This window comes from Artemia sp. Qi Xiang Cuo, chromosome 8, assembly GCF_049724085.1.
Source record: "Artemia sp. Qi Xiang Cuo chromosome 8, ASM4972408v1, whole genome shotgun sequence".
Taxonomy (NCBI): Eukaryota; Metazoa; Arthropoda; class Branchiopoda; order Anostraca; family Artemiidae; genus Artemia; species Artemia sp. Qi Xiang Cuo.
Window position 1 is genome coordinate 28,372,158 of NC_142801.1, and position 22,218 is coordinate 28,394,375.

General features: G+C 34.9%; 1 protein-coding gene across 3 annotated transcripts in view; it reads right to left on the reverse strand.

Annotated features, from left to right (window-relative positions):
- Nucleotides 1-570: 570 nt before the first annotated feature.
- Nucleotides 571-22,218, reverse strand: part of simj (transcriptional repressor p66-beta simjang) — a 104,670-nt gene continuing 83,022 nt past the window's right edge. For 2 of the 3 annotated variants that reach the window (XM_089093326.1, XM_089093325.1), the window contains one exon: nucleotides 6,381-7,551. In XM_089093326.1, coding sequence (XP_088949452.1) covers nucleotides 6,651-7,551 — 901 coding nt within the window. In that variant the 3' untranslated portion in view covers nucleotides 6,381-6,650. Of the gene's footprint in view, nucleotides 1,484-3,993; nucleotides 4,158-6,380; nucleotides 7,552-22,218 lie in introns of those variants that run through there. The other variant, XM_089093327.1, reaches the window with a different exon arrangement.

Genomic DNA, 22,218 nt, shown 5'->3' on the forward strand with positions numbered 1-22,218 from the left:
TTTTTTTTCTTTTCTTTTTTTTCCGTTGAGAAAGGCTCCCGGACGTGGGGCCGAAATATTCGGAGTATTTTTGTTTAATTAAGTGTTTATTTTATTGTATTCACTGCTTTATAAAAATCAAAACCCGTTTTTCTTGCTTAATTTTTCTTTTATTACTTTATTATTACTTCATACTTATAAAATACTTTATTTTATATCAAATACTTTATCATTTTATTAATAAAGATATTACTTAATATATCACTTTGTTGTATTACTTTATTTAGTATTATTTAAACTATAATACTTTTAATAATACGATTAAACACGATAAAGTTTCATTATGAATTAAAAGTTAGATTTAAGCGAATCAAGCATTTGAAAAATATACGACTCTCTCTTGGCTTTCAGGAAAAGAGAGGATCTTTGAAAAGGGACCACTTTCAGAAGTGGGATGGTTTCAGGGGCGGACCCAGGACTTTTTTAGGGGGGGGGGGGGAGAAAAATAGGTTGATCCAAAAAAAAAACTTTTAGGGGGGGGGCGCAAAATAGGTTGATCCGATAAACTTACGTTAGGAGCAAGTTTAATTAACGGAAGTTTGGGTTAATTAATTAAATTACACTACTTTAGACTACGCTAGGGGGGGGGGCCTCACCCTCATGGATCCGCCACTGGATGATTTTCAGTCATGGCAAATGTCTTACCTAAACCTAAGATGTTTTTCCCTTTTGCATCCTTGCATCTACTCTTATTCCGAACCATAATATATTTGGGTTGTTTTTGGTGATTTTTACTGAGGAGAATGAATTTCAAATTGCAAAGTTTTTGCTACTTTAATAATGAAGCTAGTAATTGGCAAAGAACTCCAGAATAGTTTACGTTTGATTGTAATTGGCGTAGAAAACTATAGCAATTACATCTCCACTTAATAGAGATTAAAGATATAAGACAAGGGAATACAACAATAAAGAGTCTCACCAGAAGAAAATGAAAATAAAAACGCACAAAGTCTACAAAACGTGCTAAGTTCAGAGTTTCACTTTTGTTTTTTTTTTATCACATTGAGGAAAATTCACAGACTACAACATAATACTAAGCTCCGACAGAACTGACGGGTGGGAATTTTTTTATTATTGCTAAGTATTTCTATCTTCTAGCATTTGAGCAACACAATTGGTTTATTTTTATTCAAGTCTCCAACTAGGAATGGTCTGTATCACTTTCTATGTCTATCTTTTCCACTTTGCCTAGAAGTACTAGGTTGATTCCCTCCAGGTATATGACCCAGTGATGGTGGCATCATTTCCATCAATATTTGTCGTTGTAATTCAGCAAGCGCTGCAGGATTCATACCTGGCATTTGTGGTTGATGACTACTTTTGGCACCTTGAACTTGTTGGGCGGCACTGGCAGCTAATGCAAGTTGGTAGGGGTATAGTAGTGGATTGAAAGGATTGAGTAATGGGTTAGCAGCTGCCTGAGCTTGTAACTGCTGAGGAGAGCCTGGAAATAGTACTGAATCAAGAAACAGCAGACACAAGCACAGTGCACATAAAATTCCTACTTTATGTTTAATTAATCAAAAAACTTTTTCCACGAAATAAGTTTTTCAAAGAAAAGTAAAGAACTCCATTAACCAAAAATGAACAAAAATAAAATCAAACAATCTACCAAGCGTGAAACTACCACAAATCCGCATCGATAAATAAATGAAACCCAAAACAGACAGAAATTACAATAAATAAACGAGTCAAACTCAAAACAAGCAAAAATTACCACGAGTAGGCTCCAAACCCCTATGTCTTCACAAGGCCAGAACATAATTAGCACTTCACTGAAAAAAATATAAATGTTTTTACTTTTATAACTTTAATAAATCAAATGATATTAACATTTTGATTACCAAGTATCAGTATATGCATATTAATATTTGGGTTTCATAATGTATATTTTTGGGTTTCGCTTATTTATCGATGCTGATTTGTGGTAGTTTCAGGCTTGGTAGATTATTTGATTTTATTTTTGCTCATCTTTTGTTTAATGGAGTTCTTTACTTTTCTTTGAAAAACTTATTTTGTGGAAAAGTTTTTTTAATTAATAGCATAAAAGACAGAGTGTAATGATACAGATTTAGAAAAGAAACATTTTTCAGACAGGTTAAACGCGATATAAATATAAAATCTTAAACACAAATATATTTTAGGACTACTTCTGGTAACCTTTTGCAACGGAAAAAGGACAAATTTAAGAGTAAATTGATACAATCTAATTGACAGATGAAAAAATTTTTAAGCTTGTATTAGAAGCAAAGTTTCATAACGCAAAAACTCGAACTTGCCAGTAAATAAAATGAATCGGCAAAGTAGGAGGGCTCCAATCTCATGCAACAGCTTGTAGGGTAAAACTGTCTCAAATAATGACTATATGCATTTCAAGGGTTACCAATTCTCGAGAGAGAATATCTTGCCACGGTGCTAAATATTAAATATATTTTTATTTATTTTGGAAAGATAATATGGCCCAATGAGTTATTTATGAAATTTTGGTATCAAATTTGTCAATTTTTTATGTACAATTTTGGTATTATAAATGTCAAGGAGTCTTCCTGAAATGGAATCTTATCTAGAAATGATGCAAAAATACTATCAAAACCAGTCACATTTCTTAATTACTGACGTAGACGATGTCATGAAAGTAAGAGATAAGATTTAGCTTTTTTGCTTAACATGGCAAAAAAGGCACAAGCAACAGGTACGGGGAACTTTGGAGCCATCCCACTTCAAATCATTGACATTTTTACCATCGTCGCTTTATTTTCCAACCTTTCTTATGCAATTTACCTTTCGTTTTTTAGATTTTTCCCAATTGCTCTGGTGTGACACGCATTCTGAATTTTTGGATATACTGTCGTCAACACCAGAAGAAACAAGACACGAACAGTTTTTATAGTACCGGGAGCCCGGCGGCGAACGAAAGACATATAGCAGAGCCTTTGTTTCTTTCAATTGTTCAGGCGATGGGGCAAAAACTTCTTTTTCTGTCAACGATTTATCTAGTCCATAATTTTTATATTCAAAAGTACGGTAGGTATTGATGACCTTATTCAAGTCAAAATCCAAAACCCAATCATAGCTATCATTTTGAATTTGTTTGGTTCGTTACACCTCGGCTTATCTTTCGTCATTATGAAATACATATCGCCAAACCTTTGGTTTTTTTTAGCAAAGGTATGGGGCTCACGGCAGGCTTCTAAATATAGATTCTCACTGTCACTTGTCTTCTAAACGCAGAAAATTTGAGCCTTTTTTTATATTTCATGACGTCCAAATGGACCTTAAATTAGAAATGGCACCTTTGTAAAATTACTTTTTTTTATTGCACCTTTAATTTTTCCCTCTGCTTGTCTTTTATCATTATAGAATACATATCGTCGAATTTTTCTTTTAATTGTTCATGGGGTGGGACAAAATTTTTTTTTTTCTTTCAACGATTTATGTAGTCCAGGTTTTTGATTTTACAAGGTATGGAAGCTATTAACGACCACCTTTGTTTCTTTTAATTGTTCAGGTGGTAGGACAAAACCTTCTTTTTCTTCCAACGATTTATCCAGTCCATATTTTTGATTCCCTAAAGTATGGTAGTTATCAATAAACTTATCCATGTCAAAATCCTAAACCCAATCATCATCACTATCATTTTCAATTTGCTTGCTTCGTTACACCTCGGCTTATCTTTCGTCATTATGAAATACATATCGCAGAACCCTTGTTTTGTTTTTTTCAATCATCATCGCTATCATTTTCAATTTTGACACGTTTTGATTCTCGCTGTCCAGGTTGATTTTCATTGAGTCGCTGCTCTTCATTTTCATTTTTGAATCCCTCACTTGTTCGGTGTCGTATGTCTTCTAACCGCATGTGTCTTTGCTCTTCATTTTCATTTTTAACACCCTCTAATTGTCGTTTTCACATATAATATATATACATATACACAGTGATTAAAATTTATCTTACCTAGTCCCATGCCGGCTCTGAGTATCATCTGCTGTGCTGCTTGGAGGGCCGCCATCGTCTGATGGTTGAACATTTTCGTAGGATCTACTAGCTTACTAAAATCATTGGGACTCCCTAAATGAGGATCCATCATGCTTCGACTTCTTTCTCGAGACTCTCGCTCCCTGTAGTATAGAGTGATAATAAACGTGTGCAATCTTAAGGGTAATTATGTATAGCTAAATGTAGTAATATAATAAAAAAGCGATCCAGCTATAGTTTTATTTATTGATTCAAATCGATCGCAAAAATAATTGTTCGGTCTCAGATTCCCTTAATTTATTATGGCTGTCAATACTATCACTTGTTACTAATAAAAGCACTGAAAACATTTCTAGGAAACATTAGCATACATTAGAACATTAAAAATGGAAGTTATTTGAAAATTCTGATTTTAAACTTCAAAAATTTTTTTTTTTTTTTTAATTATTATTATTTGTTTTCATAACTAGGATTCATACTCTATCTATACAAATTGGACATTCTAGATAGATTTGGATTATCCGCTATGGTGTGTTTCATTTGATGTTCAAATATTTAGAGATTTCTCCGGAATCACCTACCCTCTGGTTTGAAAAATACCTCTTTTGTGCCGTATTTCCATTGAAAAATGCCATTTTTTTTGCTATTTCTATTTTTTTTAATGAAAAAGACAAATTTTCCCCCTAGATTTTGAAACATACATTTTCCCCCTTATCCCCTAAATTTTCATGAATAGACAGCACTGGCTCCTAGCGACCTTACTAAGTCTAATGGCCTTAGCCTAGTCTAGTTGTCATTTTTGCAGAGACATGTTTACTTGATAGAAGATAAGGGAGAAAAGTTATGGTTGCGATTTAGAACTGATTCAGAACATCTGGCTCCACGACATGACATTGCTTCTTTATGTAGTGTATACGAGATTTAAGTAACTTTAGTTCATTATTCATTATACTTAAATATATAAATATATATATATATATATATATATATATATATATATATATATATATATATATATATATATATATATATATATATATATATATATATATATATATATATATATATATATATATATATATATATATATATATATATATATATATATATGTATATGTATAAATATATGTATATATAATGTATATATATATATAGATATACATATATATATATATATATATATATATATATATATATACATATATATATGTATATATATATATATGTATACATATATATATATATATATATATATATATATATATATATATATATATATATATATATATATATATATATACATATATATATATATATATATATATATATATATATATATATATATATATATATACATATATATATATATATATATATTTATATATATATATATATATATATATATATATATATATATATATATATTTTTTTATATATATATATATATTCCTTTGATGAGATCCCATTAATAATGTTTAGGTTTAAGGGCATATCTGGGCAAACTCTGACTGAATCCGTTGTCTTCCGGGGCTCTTGCAATTAATGGATAGCTACAGAATCGAAAGAAAAAGGTTATTACCTCATTTGAGGCCAAAAATCCGTCGGAGCAAAAAAGAGTGTGCCCTGTGAAACACGGGATTATGTAATAAGTACACAGTCGTAACTTGTGCCGAAAGGATACAGATACTTACATCACTGGATTCATTACTTTCAGATTCATCCAAGCCAAATTTCTGATATTACTTTAACCTTTTCTTAGAAAATGACATAAACTTGCTTAAGATTAAGAAGAGTTTCCTGTTCTCGCATGTGACACATACCAAAATAAAATACACATGCCTTAATCTAAAAGAATTATATTACGTAAATTTAGCTTGTGCGTCTTCATTGGGGTCACTACGATGATGGTGGTCATACTGCTGACACCGTCAACACCCTGTTTTTTTTTATTTTCTTTTTTTTTTTAAGGTAAGCCAAACTCCAAATTTTGAATCTGATAAACTAAATAGCGTAAAAAATTTAACACTTGTAAATTACAGATACTAGTGACTTTGATTTTAGTAAAAGTCACATACTGGAATCACCACGAACCAGAAAATCTTTCACACAATATATTTTTTCTAATGTTCTAAAATTGAATTTTAGGCATCTTAGAAACTCAGGATGGTAACAAACCATCAATATAGTTGAGTCATGGAGTTACCCCGTTAACATTTACTTTTACGAAAATGAAAGACATCGCCTCTTTAATATATCCTATTTAAGAGCTATAGCCTTCTGAATTCGCATTAAAAATAAATTTTGCAATGTTTTCCAACAAACATTTCTTTGCCTAGGTAAGTAAAAAACCAAATGACAGAATTAGATTTCATTATAAGAGGTTTATTAGAAAATTCATTCACAATACACATTTGCCACTCTAAAGCACCTTGTTTGTCCAAAAACTGAAATATGCATTCAACCGGACTTAGACCAAAAATCAACTTAAAACTAAACAACTCCTAAATTACCCGAAATTGGTGGGTTAAACCCAAGGAAGAAACCGATTGATGTCCTGTATCATCTTGCATCGGCTCATCTTGGTCGAACGGGACACCCTACATGTATCCGCAACGGGCTGAAGGTAGGCCAAAAAGTTATTCTTTCTTTCTAGCTTTTCTAGGTCTAGTTCCAACAGAATAATTTTTTATGGTATTCCGAACAGCGAATTCTCCAAGATCAAGAGTTGCACAAAAGAACTTGAAGCAGACTTTCTGTTTCAGGCCTTGGACATCTGGTAAATAATAATGAAGAGAATTTTTTCTTCTAGTTTCTTTGTTCTTTGTAAGCACCGCTACTGGTTCACTATGAGCATGCGCACGAAGCCAATTTCGCTGCTTTAGAGGATCACATAAGCCCCAGTACTCATCAAATATCTTTTTCCTTTGCTCGTCACTAAAATCTTTGCACGATCTACAGCGTCTTGTAGCTTCAAGGCAAGGATTGGATCCCATCAATCTTGCTCTAACAACTTGACCAGTATTCTTTTCATATTCTTTTCCAGAGCATCTAGCCATCTTCCTTTCAACCCTTTTATTGAGTTTCTTCGGACTCTTGTAGCCGTTTGTCGTGCTATCTGACTCTCCATCAGTGATTGTCGCAGACGAATAGTTGCTATTTTCTACTAGTTCCTTAGTTTGCAGTAGAAAATGAAGAAGTGAATTATTTGAAACTGGACGTTCTTGGTTGCTGCAGTTTTTCGTGTGAATAACCTCGGTTATTTCTTTTGAACATCTTTCTGACAAGCTAAAGATAAAATCAGCAAGCATTAAAGGTTGCTTGATTGGTATATCCTTTAAAAAGACACATTTTGTATGCGATAAAGATTCTTTGCTTAGAGTTTCGACAGAAGGATAACCAAAGCTATATTTGGGTTCCCAGCTGGTTGGTACCTCACAACTGTTAAGTCCCAAAGATAGTTCTGATGAGTCGGTATGTCTGGGGGATTGCTCTTCAAAATTTTCGCCCAAGCAGACTCGTTTTGATGGTATACTTTTCCTAAAAAAGGAAAAAATAAATAGAAAAGGCACGTCTTGGAAAAAGCCGTTAAGCTTATAGTTTTTATAGCCGACTTAAAACAGTTCAGGTGGTTTTGGTCGGTGAGTCTTAAAAATTTTATGTTCAGAAAACCTATATACGATTATTTACTCGTAATTTACTCGAATTTATTAGATACCCTGGAGTTTGCTTCGGAGTTAATTATTAGGCAAGCTTAGTTTCATATTTCTATACCAATTAGTCTGTTTTAGAGTAGAGATATCTGTTCTTTCGGCAATTTTACAAATTATTGAGCAAGTCTTTTTGTCAGCAAGTTTAGTTTGTGTTGCATGTCTTGTTATAGCTCAAATTTAATCAATACTAAACTTTAGCTTCTTACCCAGGGTACCCACTGACCCGATTTCACACAAAAACAGCCATTTTTGCGATCCGTCAAATGTTCTTTGTTTGTGAACTAATCACGCATCGAAATCAAGGCATGCTGAACACATGGATACAGAGGAAAAAATTCAAATATTTAATTTCAAACCAGCCTCCCCCCCCCCCCGAATGGGTACTATTTTACCCAAAAGTCCTCCTTTTCCTAATCATGGTCGCTCAAACCACTTTCATTATTAATTTGTGAAACTAAAGAAAACTTCTCCGTCACAACGGCTCAACGGCTGCGTTGAAATATTTCTACTGAACCGTTGAAAATCGCATCTGTTATTTGAACTGAAAGCTTTGTAGAACCATAAACTGCAAGTAATTAAAAAACTAAACATGTTTATCGAAAGTTTTCCATTAATATTTGACAAACAACATGAGGGTCGTGTCCTTTTAGTACAAGATTTTAATAGACGATTCCTGGGGGGGGGGGGGATATTTCCAGGGAAATGAGCAAAGAAGATAATACTCATTAGGCATAATTAGCCTACGCTAATACAGGTTAGTCCTTAGAATATTTATCTTGGCTTCTAGAAATTGATTTAGTCTATTCCTATGCATATGTTTTTTAAATATCTCATAATATCTTTTGCGCTTCAACGGGTGTAGTGAACCACTTCTGTGTGAACATTTTTTGCGATTTTTCTGCATCAGGTATCCGCAAGCCGTTTTACGTAAAAAGGAAAAAAATCGTACCGGTGGGAACCAAAGGTTTCTCTTAAAATTATATATGAGGTTTATCTAATTATTTATTAAAAAAAAAACTTAGATTAGGATCAAATTCATATTTTTTCACAGCCAATTACATTAAAAAATTGACTTATGCAGAGATTGCGGACCGTTTAAGCTAATGCATAATAATATTTCTTATGGTTCGTTTACACATTGCGAAAATCCATGCGGAAATCCGTCCGTTTCTGTTCGAACTATGGCTAAAATAACGCTGCGTTTTAAGGCAAAGATTTCAAATTATTGCAACAGCATGACCTTTGTTCTTACTCTCTTATGAAAGCTGTTAAGCAATAGAGCCAAATGACACCGTTTTTCTTAGTTTTCTTATAGCCTGGGTGCGCAGGTTCAAGGATGTAGCCTTGAACCAAAGTTACAAGATCGTGTAGTTTTTGATAATCCATACTCATGATTTTATTCATTTAAAAATCTTGAAAAAATTCCGTCCTGTTTTGACCAAAACGTTGCGGAAAGCTAGAGATTTTTTCTAGCACAAAAACGGACGGAATTTCCGCACGGATTGCTAAATCCGCATGAATTTCCGCAATGGGTAAACGAACCATTAATCATACATTAATTGGGTACTCGTATGATATACGCCCTACCTAATGTTCTTCTAATATGTTTCTCTGACATTCAATCCTAATGAAATATACCAAAGTAAGAAAAAAATATAATCCTTTAGAAATTTAGAAACAAATTTGGGCTATAGACTTGAACATTATGGGGGGGGGGGTAAAGTATAGCGGGTCTGCATGCCTAATGTGTTAGGTACAATTGTTCAGCATATTATAAAGTAAGAATTGTTTTCGAACTTAAACTTGTCCAAATACTTTACTCCCATCCTCTAATGTGCAAAAATATATCCCAAATTATATACTTTCCATCTGTTCTGTCAATTCTCTTTGTCTTGCCTCACGCTAAACTGAAAGAAACTAACGAAAAAAAAACGGTTCTATAATGCGTCAATGAATGAACAACTCTAGAGGTAGGGCATATGTCATACAAGTACCCGCTAATTGTGTTATTGACTTATTGAGTGTAGTATTAAAGAGTCTTTTCTCGTTTATGAAATTCTTAAATAACGCCCTAAAATAACCTTTCTATAGTGAATCTCCCACCCCCTCTCTTCTCTGTTATAATCATGGATACGGCCTTAGTCCCCTTTGAGCTCTCGTAGATATTACGATTCTACATTCATATTTTTTTAAGTCCCCCCCCCACCAAAAAAATGCAAGATATTTTAGATTAGATTTTACCGTTTTCTTGGGAGCGATAATTTGTACCAATCTACACATCCCCCCCTCCTTGCATATGTATAATTTAAATTATGCTGTACCATGCTTTTTATTTTAGTTTACAAACAGAAGCATATGCATATGTATTCCGAGTGTAATTGACGGTATTGAAGGAAATTCACTTACTGAGTATTGAGTTGACCAGAAAAACTATCTGAAGTGGATTTTAATTAGCAAATTTAACTCATAAAATAATTATTTTAAAACTTATGCGTAAAAGAGATATATTGGAGTGATTGTTTCTAGTGTCTAAATCACAGTTTATAGAATTATCCAGTAAGTTTATCGCAGATCATTTCTGGTCTTCATTCTCGGTACGAACAAAAAGCTCCTCCCACTTCTTTCTGCATTAGCGGGTTAGTCTGTTTCCGTCAATCAATGAGAAATGGTTACAAAGTGCATTATTCGTAATAACGGGTTTCCACTTGTTTCGTGTCCAAGAGAAATCTGACTTGTCTACCCGTGAAAAGATATAATGCCGTTTATGTTTCTATCTGCAAAAACGTTCTCTGGAGCACTCGCACCTTGGTCCGGGTTTTTATAATGGGTGAGATAGGGTATGATCATACTGCTAATTCTATAAACTGTGGTCTAAATGCAGCTTACTGTGCAATAAAATTGGAATCGCTTGCTCATATACAAATGAATAAAAAAAACTATCTAAAACGTGATTTTTTTTGCATTTAAATTTAATATAATTATTTAACAATTGCGGGTAAATCATATATATTGAAAGAGTTTTTATGCTGATAACTACATACAGAATAGGTACTATAAGATTTAAGGTTAGGTTTCGTTCATATAAAAAAAAAAAAGGTTTCGAGATGAAATCATTCTGAAAGAGCTTCTAAAACACAATCAAAATAGTTAAGAATTATGAAAAAATTTGGATAAAAATATTGACGAAGGATTTCGCTTCATTAAAAGACACAAAACAATTAGTTCATTTTACTTTCAATGGGAAAACTTTATGTTAAATTTCTATTGGATTAACTGTGTTACGATTACGTCGTAACGTTCGACTTTCGATTTTTTCAGTTTTTCGCTTCTGTTTCGAAGTTTAATTTATATTGTAAAGTGTATGCAAACAGCATCCACTACATATAAATCTCAAACTGAGACGATGCAATGGTCTAGAATTCGTATAAGTACAAAGGTTGAAGGTTGAAGTGAACCTAATGAAATATTATTTCCCTGATTTTATTTGAATGCCTAGTAATATTTCTGTGTGTGTTTTTTTTCATTTCTTTGTATTTTTGATGCTCCGCTATAATCTTTTCTAGATAGTGGGTAATTAAATAGCATTCTCATTATTAGGCTGAAATATATCTAAGGTCAACTGCATGCAGAGAACATCAACACTAAGATTAGATTTAAATTTGAAATAGCTATATGAGAATAAAAACAAACTGCAATCTACCAAGTACATTTGTCAATCCATACTAAATTGAGATAGTCTAGATTGAGATTATTATAATGTTGTTTATAATATTCAGAGTTTAGAGACTGCACAAAAATTTGTAACTTTCTTTCTCTTTAACGTACCAACAAGAGTGGAACTGAAACTTGATTGTTTTAATTGATTAAGTGGACACTGACAGAGCTGTCGAAGTCTCAAAACACAGGAGTAAGACGACAAGAAATAAAGTAAAAAAAAAGAAACCAAATATTTGAATTCCATCATACTCTAAGTTATTCAACAGTGAAATTCGTCCAAGAGAAAAATGACAATTGTGGTATGAAATGTAAAGTAACCTTTTTGAACCCTCTCCTCCATACAGGAAAAAATCAATGATACCACCTAGGATTTCGAATGCATTTATGCATAAACCTTAACGATTTTAACTGGCTCCTTACCCTTTAAGCCTAATTTACCTTGTTTTCCTTTGTTATTAGAATTGTCCACATAACTAAATATATTATTGTAAGCACAGTTGAAACGAAACTATATAAAAAACTGCAAAACAATTTTAATTTTAAATTCATTTAGAATTCTCTAAAATCATAAAGTTCTTTAAAATTTTTAAACAATTAAATAAAATTTATTAATGGTCAAAATTTTACTCTTTTTTACTATACTTTTGTTTGAACTAAATGCAAAGGCAGTGTGATCTACGAAATTACTGATATAAGCGCAAATTCAGCTGTCAAAACTTGTTAAAAGTGTCTTGAGCAAATTTCATTTTAACATAAATAAAAAAAAAAGAAAAAAAATACAGATCCTTCACATGTGAATTTATTATTGACAGATATCTTCATCTGGACATATTAAAAATATATCGCTATAACTACACTTTTTGCCAAGTAAAACTTATGCCGCAGTTAAATAATCCATAAAGAGCAAATATTCTAAAATTAGACCGTACGAAACAGACCATATTTTAACCACATAGAGAACAATACTTTGAATCGCACAAGCTTCAGAAAGTTAAAAAAAAACAGCTGACATTCACCAGGGTTCGAAAATTCCTGCTAAAACACTATACAAGAAAGACATAAGGGCCGAAGTCAACTGGGGGGAGGGGGAGGGGTCTAACGTTGGAACCATCTTGCCAAAATATAAAAATATTGTTGATATTCTTTCGTTTAATATAGTTATTAATGAAAAGCTTTATACTAAGTATGATTATTTTAGGTTATGACAGATAGGGATAAGCCCCAGGCGAAAATTATGTTATAACCTTATATTTGGTGAGATGTATGGTTATATAGTACTGATTAAAAATGATGTCGGTGGCAACAACAAATCAGTATTCGAAGAAAGACATACGGGCTAAATTTAGCAGCGGGGGGGGGGGGGAGAAGGGTCAGAGGTTGGAAGAATATCAGTTGAAAAAAATTACAGTATTTCTTCGTTTAAAATTATTGAAGAAGTACTTTCTAGTAAGTGTGCCTAGTCTTTTTCTCTTTTTTTAGGTATTGGTAAATAAAAAGAAGCCGCAAAGGATGGTTATAAGATTATATTAAATGGAATTGTTTAAACGTCTGCTTTGTGATGCCGATTGGGAGACGTGATAGGGAGGGTTATCTCGTTTTATTATATTAGCGTATTTTGGACCCCCTCCCCCCCCTCAAAAAAACTTATTTTGTACTTCTCGGGGTGACCATTCAACTCGTCATTTTATTTTGTATTTAAAGCAGATTCTCTCTCAGTCAAAGTATTTTTTCAATTTCGTTATTTTGTCAGGAGTAGAAAAAATATTTCTTAAGAATTATTTGAATTAAAATGGGACAGTGCAGCAGAGATATGGTTTGAAAATTAATGAGACAAGAAAATCAACATGGAAAACTTCCAACATAAAAAAACATATTACACACTAGACAATCAGGTTACTTGCAATTTTCATTTTGATTAAATCTTTTTAATTAGGGACATGATTGTTGACGACAAACCTGAAACGTTTAACGCTCTCTAATGTTTAGCTCACGGAAACCAAATGGTTTTTCACGAGGCATGATGTCTGTTAAAAATTCTGTTATTTATTAATCCTTCTGTTGTTATTCATTAATTTTCACTTTAAATTTATTTACCATTTATGTTGTAACATTTGCACAATGGTAATATGCTGTGTACCCTTTGTCTCTTGAGTGGACTCTAGTTTTCCCTTGGACTATGAGTGGCACTGGGTGATTTAGTTCCTGTTTCGCCCGTTTTAAAACACACAAAATCTCCTCTTATTCAGTTTTCAACGATGAGTAGACTCTGGAAGACCGAGTCAACTCTATGTTTCCAAGTGGGGAATTCCATTTACATCTGGATCAAGAATAAGTTAAAAGACATATGGAGGTCCTATGAGCAGTCAGAAGACGCTATTAAGCCATCTCTTTCTATCAAATGATAGATGGCCTTCTTCACAAAGCAATTAAGTTTGACTTCGAGATTCTGCTGCTGAAACTTTCCGGTCAAAGACTTTTCCATATTCTAACAGAGGCAAAAATAAGTAATATGTTTCTAATTGCCAGAATCTTTTTTTTTTCTTTTTTTTTTACTAAGACTGAAAAAGTATGTTTGACTTGAAGCATCACCACTTTAATAGAAACAAAGCTTAGGCCCTTATGCCTTTTACTAAAAGAATAAGAAAATACTAAAAGAGCTTAGAAAAAAGCACGGTGTAACAAAAATGGTCCTATCAATTTTACAAATAAATATATAGTAACTTAAAATAAAGAACTCACCTGATATTCAGCACAAGCCTAAAGATATTGTTGAAATCCTGCTTATAAAAATGAAGAAAAAAGCAGTCTTTAAAAACGGATAAGACGACCTAGTTGGCAGTTGCTGCCTCTTATATAACAAAATTGAAATACGACTTATGAAGAATAAAGTAATTTTGCACGACAAGACTACAGCCTTATACAGGCTCCAGCACAGCAGCACAATGAATTCAAATCACCTGAGGTATCAGCACTTTGAAAATGCCGGAGTATTCACTGGGTCCACTTTATTAACCTCGAAATCAAGCTTAATTCGATTTTCAGCTAATTAGAAATTAATGTCTTGAATTTAATATCCGATCATTGAGTTTCATAAAAAAGAAGGTGAGAGGTCCCCTATGTATAAATAAAACCAAACTATAATTTTCGAAAATCAAAACTACAGCGCAATATATAATCTGTTTTACTTTATAAAATCAAGTAAGAAAAGACTAGCATACGTTTTTTGTGAGGACAGGAGGAAAAATACTTTGCACGTTTTTCCCAAACGCAAAATTATTGGTATCTTTATCCTCCACAAAAAAAAACAGCTATTACCGAAAGTTTCAACAAAATCCCATAACACTGAGACCAAACATAGCACACACTCTTCAGACAATTGGGGACCAACTGGAATCTGACTGTAAAAATACTCTGCGGTGAAATGTCGGCTTCAGCTACCCGTTTTAACCATAGTGATTGGCCAATTATTACAGATGCTTCCAAAATATACAAAGTAAAATAAGTATATATATATATATATATATATATATATATATATATATATATATATATATATATATATATATATATATATATATATATATATATATCAGTGTTGCCACTTATGCCGCATTTCGCGGCATTACGCCGCGATTCTGAGAGAAATACCGCATGAAATTGTTATCATGCCGCACGCCGCGATTATGCTGCGAAATGGTTTTTTATACCGCATTTGTTCCCGTATGTAAAAATTTGTCCAACTTTAAGTTTCTTATCTTTCGCAAATATCTTTGTTTCATAAAATGGGGATTTCAAAGACACGTCCGACTCGTTTCGCGGAAGTCAACTACGGACCTTATTCAATTACCCATTTGCGGTCGGTAGCTTATCCCTTCGGAGGCCAGTATGTTTAAAGGGGGTTGAGTAAGTTGTACAGGTTTGAAGAAACTCCGAAGTTTGAGTTTCTAAGTTCATCTCATGACTTCATGACTTCTGTCAGATCAGCCCAAGTGTTTTCAAGCTAGCAATAAGGACCAGACAGACATGTCTTATTTCACAGGATTGTCTGATGGTAAGTAGTAACTATATTTAAGTAGCCTAAGTGTCGTAAGAACCGTTATTAGTCAAAATGTGGGGGGGAGGGGGTATTTATCGACTGGCTGGTCATTTTTACTGAATGTTTTATGAATAAAAAAACTACTGTTATTGAGAAAAAACGACTGTGTTAACAAAAATTCGGCTGATTTTAAGAAAAACAACTATTTTCAAGAAGAAACCGACTGTTTTTAAGAAAAATGTACTGTTTCCAAGTAAAAAAATTTACTGTTTTCACGAAAAATAGCGGCGCTGCGCGTTGACTCAGCTACTTTTTAACGACTGGCCGACAATATTCGGGTACTTTCGCCTACTATTCGCCTAATATTCGCCTACTCGCTATGGCCCTGGATGTAATCAGGTCAGAAAGAGTTTATTGAGCCAAAAAGTACTGGCCTATCCTAGGGGGTGGGCGGCTTCTATGATCTGTTTTCTGCTTACCAAAATGCGTGTTTTAATTAGTTGTCAGTTCGTTACTTCATCATTTCAAAATTCGAATTCATCATATGGTATCAACGAGAGGTGTAGTTCTTACGGAAAGTTTTGAAAGCCCGATTCTCACTAGAAGAGATCATAGAAATTAGGATGATGAGACAGCTAAGAAATATTATTTTTTTCGAAACTAACAATTTCTTTGTTAGCACTTATTTACTACGTCCAGCGTGTCTAGCCTCCGATGAGAGTGGGTGGACGCACAATATATGATAACCGAATATGCCTCTGTGAAAGTGAAAAACAAGACCAAAGGTTCTATGGGATCCCAAAAATTCAATATTTAATCCAGACATTGGGTTATGTCTTCGCTAAATCCAGTCTTCGCCAGACTCCTTGAACATTTATTTTTAAAGATCTAGAAACAGATTAAGGCCGAATGGCTAATCCTCTGAGAAAACCAAGTTCAGATTTGGATTCAGCATGTGTTTTTACCTCTATAAGTCATATCTATTTTGACAATACCGATCGAAACGATCCTGCCTTCTGCCAATATTCTGGTTTCGCCGAAATTCCAGAGCTACTTGTCTGGCGAAAAATTGAAGCTCAGAAACGAATTTAGCGTATCTCCTTGCCCCTATTTCCAACATCTAGTCAACTTCCAATAAAAAATATACGTATAACAAATTATCTGGTTTCAGCCGGATTCCGGACGAAATATATGTCCAGCTAAAAAACGATTGTCATATACGGTTTCAGCATGCCCTCTTACCCCGAAATCGAACATCTTATAAACTTCAAATAAAACTTTTACTTTTAACAAACTTTCCGGTTTTGGCCGGATTCCCGGCGAACAACTTGTCCGGCGAGAAGATAGTTTTCATTGCCGTGTTTAGCATGTTTTCTTACCCCATAATCGACTATCTCATTAGCTGTTTAAAAATATTTTGTCTGTCCCTTAATTTGAATCCCCACCCCTAAGTGCAGGGCTACAGAGCCCATCTACGAACTCGACCTTTCCCTTGACCCAAAGAATCCTCCCACCAATTTTCATCAAAATATCTCATTCCCTTCGACAGTTATCGTTCTTAGGCTACAGACGGACAGACGAACAACTTTTGCAATGTCATAGGTATCCCTCCACTTACGTTTTGGGATCCCGACAAGAAAAACAAAAGAAGTCCAAAACAGATGATAGTTGAACAGGCACCCAAAATGAACAAGACCAAAGTTTTCTTTCGAATCCCAAAATTTAATCTGTGACCCAAGCAATTGGCTCTTGTATCCGTTCTTCAGCGGACTCCTTAAAGTTGAACTGAAAAGTAATTTTTTGTATGTGTATTTTAAGTAAATACAATGCAATATCGGATTGTGTTAAGAGGAGTTTTTGGCATTTTTACTGTTTTCTCTAGCATGATGTTCAGAATATTTAAGGCCATGCTCACAGCGCAAAGTTCTACTATGACGCGGAAACTTTGAACCTCAATACAAATTTGGCTTTTCAGTGGCCCAATCAAATGAGCTTGGTTAACACTGCTCAGTGCGTGAACGCCTATTTGTCATAAATCGTTTTCGGCAAGCATGCAACACAGCTACTAGCTGTAGAGGTACCCCAAATCTGACAGGGAATATCACTGTATGGAATTTTATTAATCGCGAATATATTCAAGTAATGCATACAACGGATATTTCGGCCCTTCTTGGCAAGGGTCCTCGTTAGGCTGTCAAACTTCATGATCAACCAGAGGGAAGGATTTCTCTGAATAGGATCGTAATTGACGTATCCGTTTATTTTGTTGCTTGAATATGTGTGTCCAGGTCAGCACGGGCCCAAGTCATAGCAACGAAGTAACGCATTTTCATTTGGTCTTTCAGCCCTTTTCGGTAAACTAATTTTACTATTCAGATTTAGAAACAGAATTTTTCATTGAGTGGTTTTTGTTGTTGTGTTTGTTATTTTGTACTCTCTCTATTTCTTCCCTTTGATTAATCCACTATCTTAAACCTATAGAGTGGGTCATAAATATTATTATTATACGAACTGCAAAACGACTAACTGCAGATCCGCAGTTACCGTGGTAACAGGGGTATCAGCAAAACGCAACATATGTGTGTTTACGTCATATCTATTGTGATTTGACGTCATATCTGCTCTGACGAAACTGATCAAAACTTCCTGCCCTGCTTCTACGAAATTTCTGACTTCAGCCGGATTCCCGGCGAAGGATTTCTCCGGAAAGAACCAAGGGTTCTCAGCAGGCTGGCGTTGGAAAAATCTAACTAATGCATGTTCGTTTCTTCCACCAGCAAGTCAATCCATGAAAGAAAGGACATAATAGCTAAATATTTCTCTTGTTTATAGACCAGACTTGTTACAACATAATAACAGAAGTAATAGATATCGATCAGGAATATGAGGACGGTGATAAAGACTCGAACGATAGTGAACCCTCCAACAAAAAACCGAGGATCACAAAGAAAAGGGCAGACCAAAGATACAAGACTGAGTGGGAAAGTGAATCTGACTTTAATGACTGGTTACAAAAAGGAAAGGTGCAAACCGGTCAAAACAGTGGATATTTAGCTCACTGTCTTTACTGCAAAAAGGATTTCGTTTGTGAAAAAGGGAAACACGACACAAAAAGGCACAAACAGACCAATGCTTACGAAGAAAATAAAAAAGCGTGGACAATTTCGTTTTCTAAGAACATGCCATTGAGTCTTGATTTTCCTTGTAATTCAAAAATCGAAAGAGTGGCGACTGTTGAAGCGAAGCTAGTGACATTTCTCGTTGAGCACGATCTACCCTATTCGCTTTCTGAAGACTTGTTGAAACTTGTGAAAAATATGCCAGGCCTAGATCTTCTAAGCCAGGCCACTCTTGGTAGAACTAAAGCAAATAATATTGCTCAACAAGCGTTGGCCCCTCATTTTCATGAAAAGCTTCTTGAAAACCTGAAAACGAATCTTTTCACCGTAATAATTGACGAGATCACAGATTACTCTGTAGCCAAACAACTTGCTGTCTGTGTCAGCTTTTGTGACGAAGCAATGAATGTGCAGGTAGATTTGCTCGCTCGAAAAGGTAGAGTGCAGGTAGATACTATCTCGAAAAGCGGCTGTGAGGATGACAACACGACAACGTCATCCTCAAAGACCTAATTTCAGGAACTTTCAACTACGTTGAACAAAATGGCTATCTCAAAATTTTTGATTGGATGTGAGGTATAGTTGCCCACTAATCACTTTCAACTATTAAAAAGGGCACTAACCTTTTCAATTTCCAATCCAATAAGCCCTTTTTAAAGTTTCTACGAAAGCGCTTTCTATAAAACCTTATATTCTCACAGGGTATAACTTACAGCCCTTGCCCTGAGGGGTTTAGGGGGGTTGACATCCTCGAAGACATAATTTCCAGAACTTTCAACTAAGTTGAACAAAATGGCTTTCTCAAAATATTGATTGGATGTGCTTGGGGAAATGATGGGCGTGAGAGGGGGGTTAGTTGCACTCCAATCACTCTCGACTATTAAAAAAGGCACTATCCCTTTCAATTTCCAATCAAATAAGTTTTTTTGAAGTTCCTATGACAACACTTTCAATAAAAACCTTATATGCCCCCGGGGCATAGCTTATGACCCTTGCCCTGAGGGCTGTGGGGGGAGTGTCCTCTTCGAAAATATAATTTCCGTCTGGAAATCAACTACTTCGAACAAAAGGGCTATCTTAAAATTTTAGGTATTTTAGATGTTTAAAATGGTAGACGTGGAAGGGGTGTTAGTTGCCTTCAAATATATTTAAAATATTAAAAAAAGCACACCCAACTCCCAATTCCAATCGAATGAGCCCTTTTCCAAGTTTCTACGACAAATCCCTCGATACAAAGTGCCCTGGTCTAAAACCAAAAAAAAACAACAAAAAAAAACAATACATTTTGCCACCATCGTTCTTTACTTAGGCAGCGCTGTTGCGCTGCCTATGATAAAAAAAGATTGAAGGGCAACTTGCAAACCCTTTTTTTCCCAGAGTTACATGATAAAAATTTCGAGATAGCCATTTTGTTCAGTATAGTTAAAAGATCGAATAACTATGTCTTTAGGGGTAAAAAGACTCACCCACAGTCCGTGGAGGATCAAGCTATGAAATTTCCCTATTTTTTATGAATAGTATTCGTTATTGGGAATTATACAGACATTTTTTGGGGGTGGGGGTGGGGTGGGGTGGGGGGTTATGCTTGGGGTTGATTTCAATAGGGAGAATCTTTCTTGGGGAGAAATTTAGGGGGGGGGGGGTAAAATTTCCAGGGGAAATTTTACACTGGGGGTTTTGACGAAATTCCTATACGAAATTCTTTTTAACTGTCTTACATTCTCTTTTCCAACTCCATTTTGCGTGTGGAGATGTTCCACGGAATTATCAAGGGGCTATTTTCCGCGTGTTTTGATTCCCGGGGAAAAATTTCCACGGAAGGTGGCATTTCTGGAGTAAGCGAGAAACAGATAAGAGATTAAAGTTTGTTTTCAAATGAAAGTATGCTAAGGAGAATTTTTCAGACTGAATCGTTCGCAAGAAATTTCACAGGGAAGGGGGATTCTCAGCAAGAATGGAACTGTCTGGAGAGAATTTGACGGAGGGGGGGGGGCACTTTATGTCGAATGCAATGTCCACGGAGGGGTCTCCCGTAAGGGAGGGGGTATATTTCATGAATTCCTTGCTTTGGCTCCAACACGCTGGTTGTCGTTTCAAAACTGTGCATGCCATATTCTCGAACAGTGGGATACTCTTACGTTGTACTGGGACTCTTCGGTACTTGATGATCCCTCGCATGCTAATGATCATGTAAGAATGACACTAAACAACCCATACTCGAGGGTTAGGATGTTTTTTGTCGAGTACGTGTTGGGAGAGCTGAATGAGTTCAACACCATCTTCCAGTCTGAAAAACCCCTAGTTCACCTCATGAAAACCCATGTGAAACAACTTCTTCAGAAATTAGCCATGAACTTTATGAAGCGTTCATATGTTAAAACAGACAACCCTTTTGACATCAATCCGCATGACGAAGTGAACTATCTTCTCGACGAAAATGCCTATATCGGCTACAAAGGGTACTATTTCCTTGTGGGGCTCGAAACGAGAGAAGTTACCAGTGACCGTTTTGTAGCGGAAAGTCTCCGACTTCGTCGCTCCGCAAGGGATTTCTACGTCGAAGCTGTTCAACAAATTCTTGACCGTTTTGCATTCTCTAAAAAATCTATGACCTGGTACACTTGCTTAGCCCAAGCTCTAGTTATGAACTGAAAGTTCCCAGTCTTTTTCAGTTCTTCGACTACTATAATTCTGCACTTTGGAATAAGTCAAAGCTAGAACAGGAATGGCGGTCTATACCGAGTGTAGCTTTACCTAGTACTGTCAATCTCCCTGACGTAGATGACATGGACATTGTCGTTTACTGGCGCCACATCTTGCAAACGAAGTCACCAAATGGTAGTCGGATGTTCCCAAATATCGAGAAAATGGTTCAGTATTTTTTCTTACTCCTTTTCTCAAGTGTTACTGCCGAACATCTCTTCAGTTTGGTAAAGGAAGTGAAAACTGATAAGCGAAACTGACTGAGGGCAGTGACTCTTTCGGCAACACTGAAAACAAAGTGTGGCCTTAAGCGCAATTCTAAAGGAGGGCTTAACTCGGGTAATTCAGTGCTAAAGCTAGAGCCCGGACTAGTCAGGTGTGTACTCAAAGTGAAGGCTAGTGCCTCTTCTCGTGACTGTAACGTTTTCAACCAAAGCATTGTGTATGGTCTGGCCAAAGATGTTGTTTGTGACACATGTAAACAGTTTGATTCCAACTAATCTTGTCTGTTTGTCTTGTATTATTTATCTGAAATTAATCTTGTCTGTTTGTCTTGTATTATTTATCTGAATGTTCCTTCTTGAAGCTTTTGATTTTCATTAAACAATAATCGAAATAGGTTGAGATATGAAAATCTAGTAACCCATTAATTACTCGATTGTATGGACTTGTAGACCAAAGGGACAACAACTCTTAATTTCATCACCCTTCGTTTCATATTTGTGCGATTTTCTCACCGTAGACATTCCCCGATTTGGTACCTTAGCACTTTTACCACTGTTATGTGCTTTACGAAAACGTGTGTTCACGGACTGAGCTGACCATGCTTACCTTTGACCGCTGAAAAGAAGGATAGACAGCACGTGTTTTCTCAAATTTATGACAGATCTTCACAACACTTCACTTGACACTGAATCAA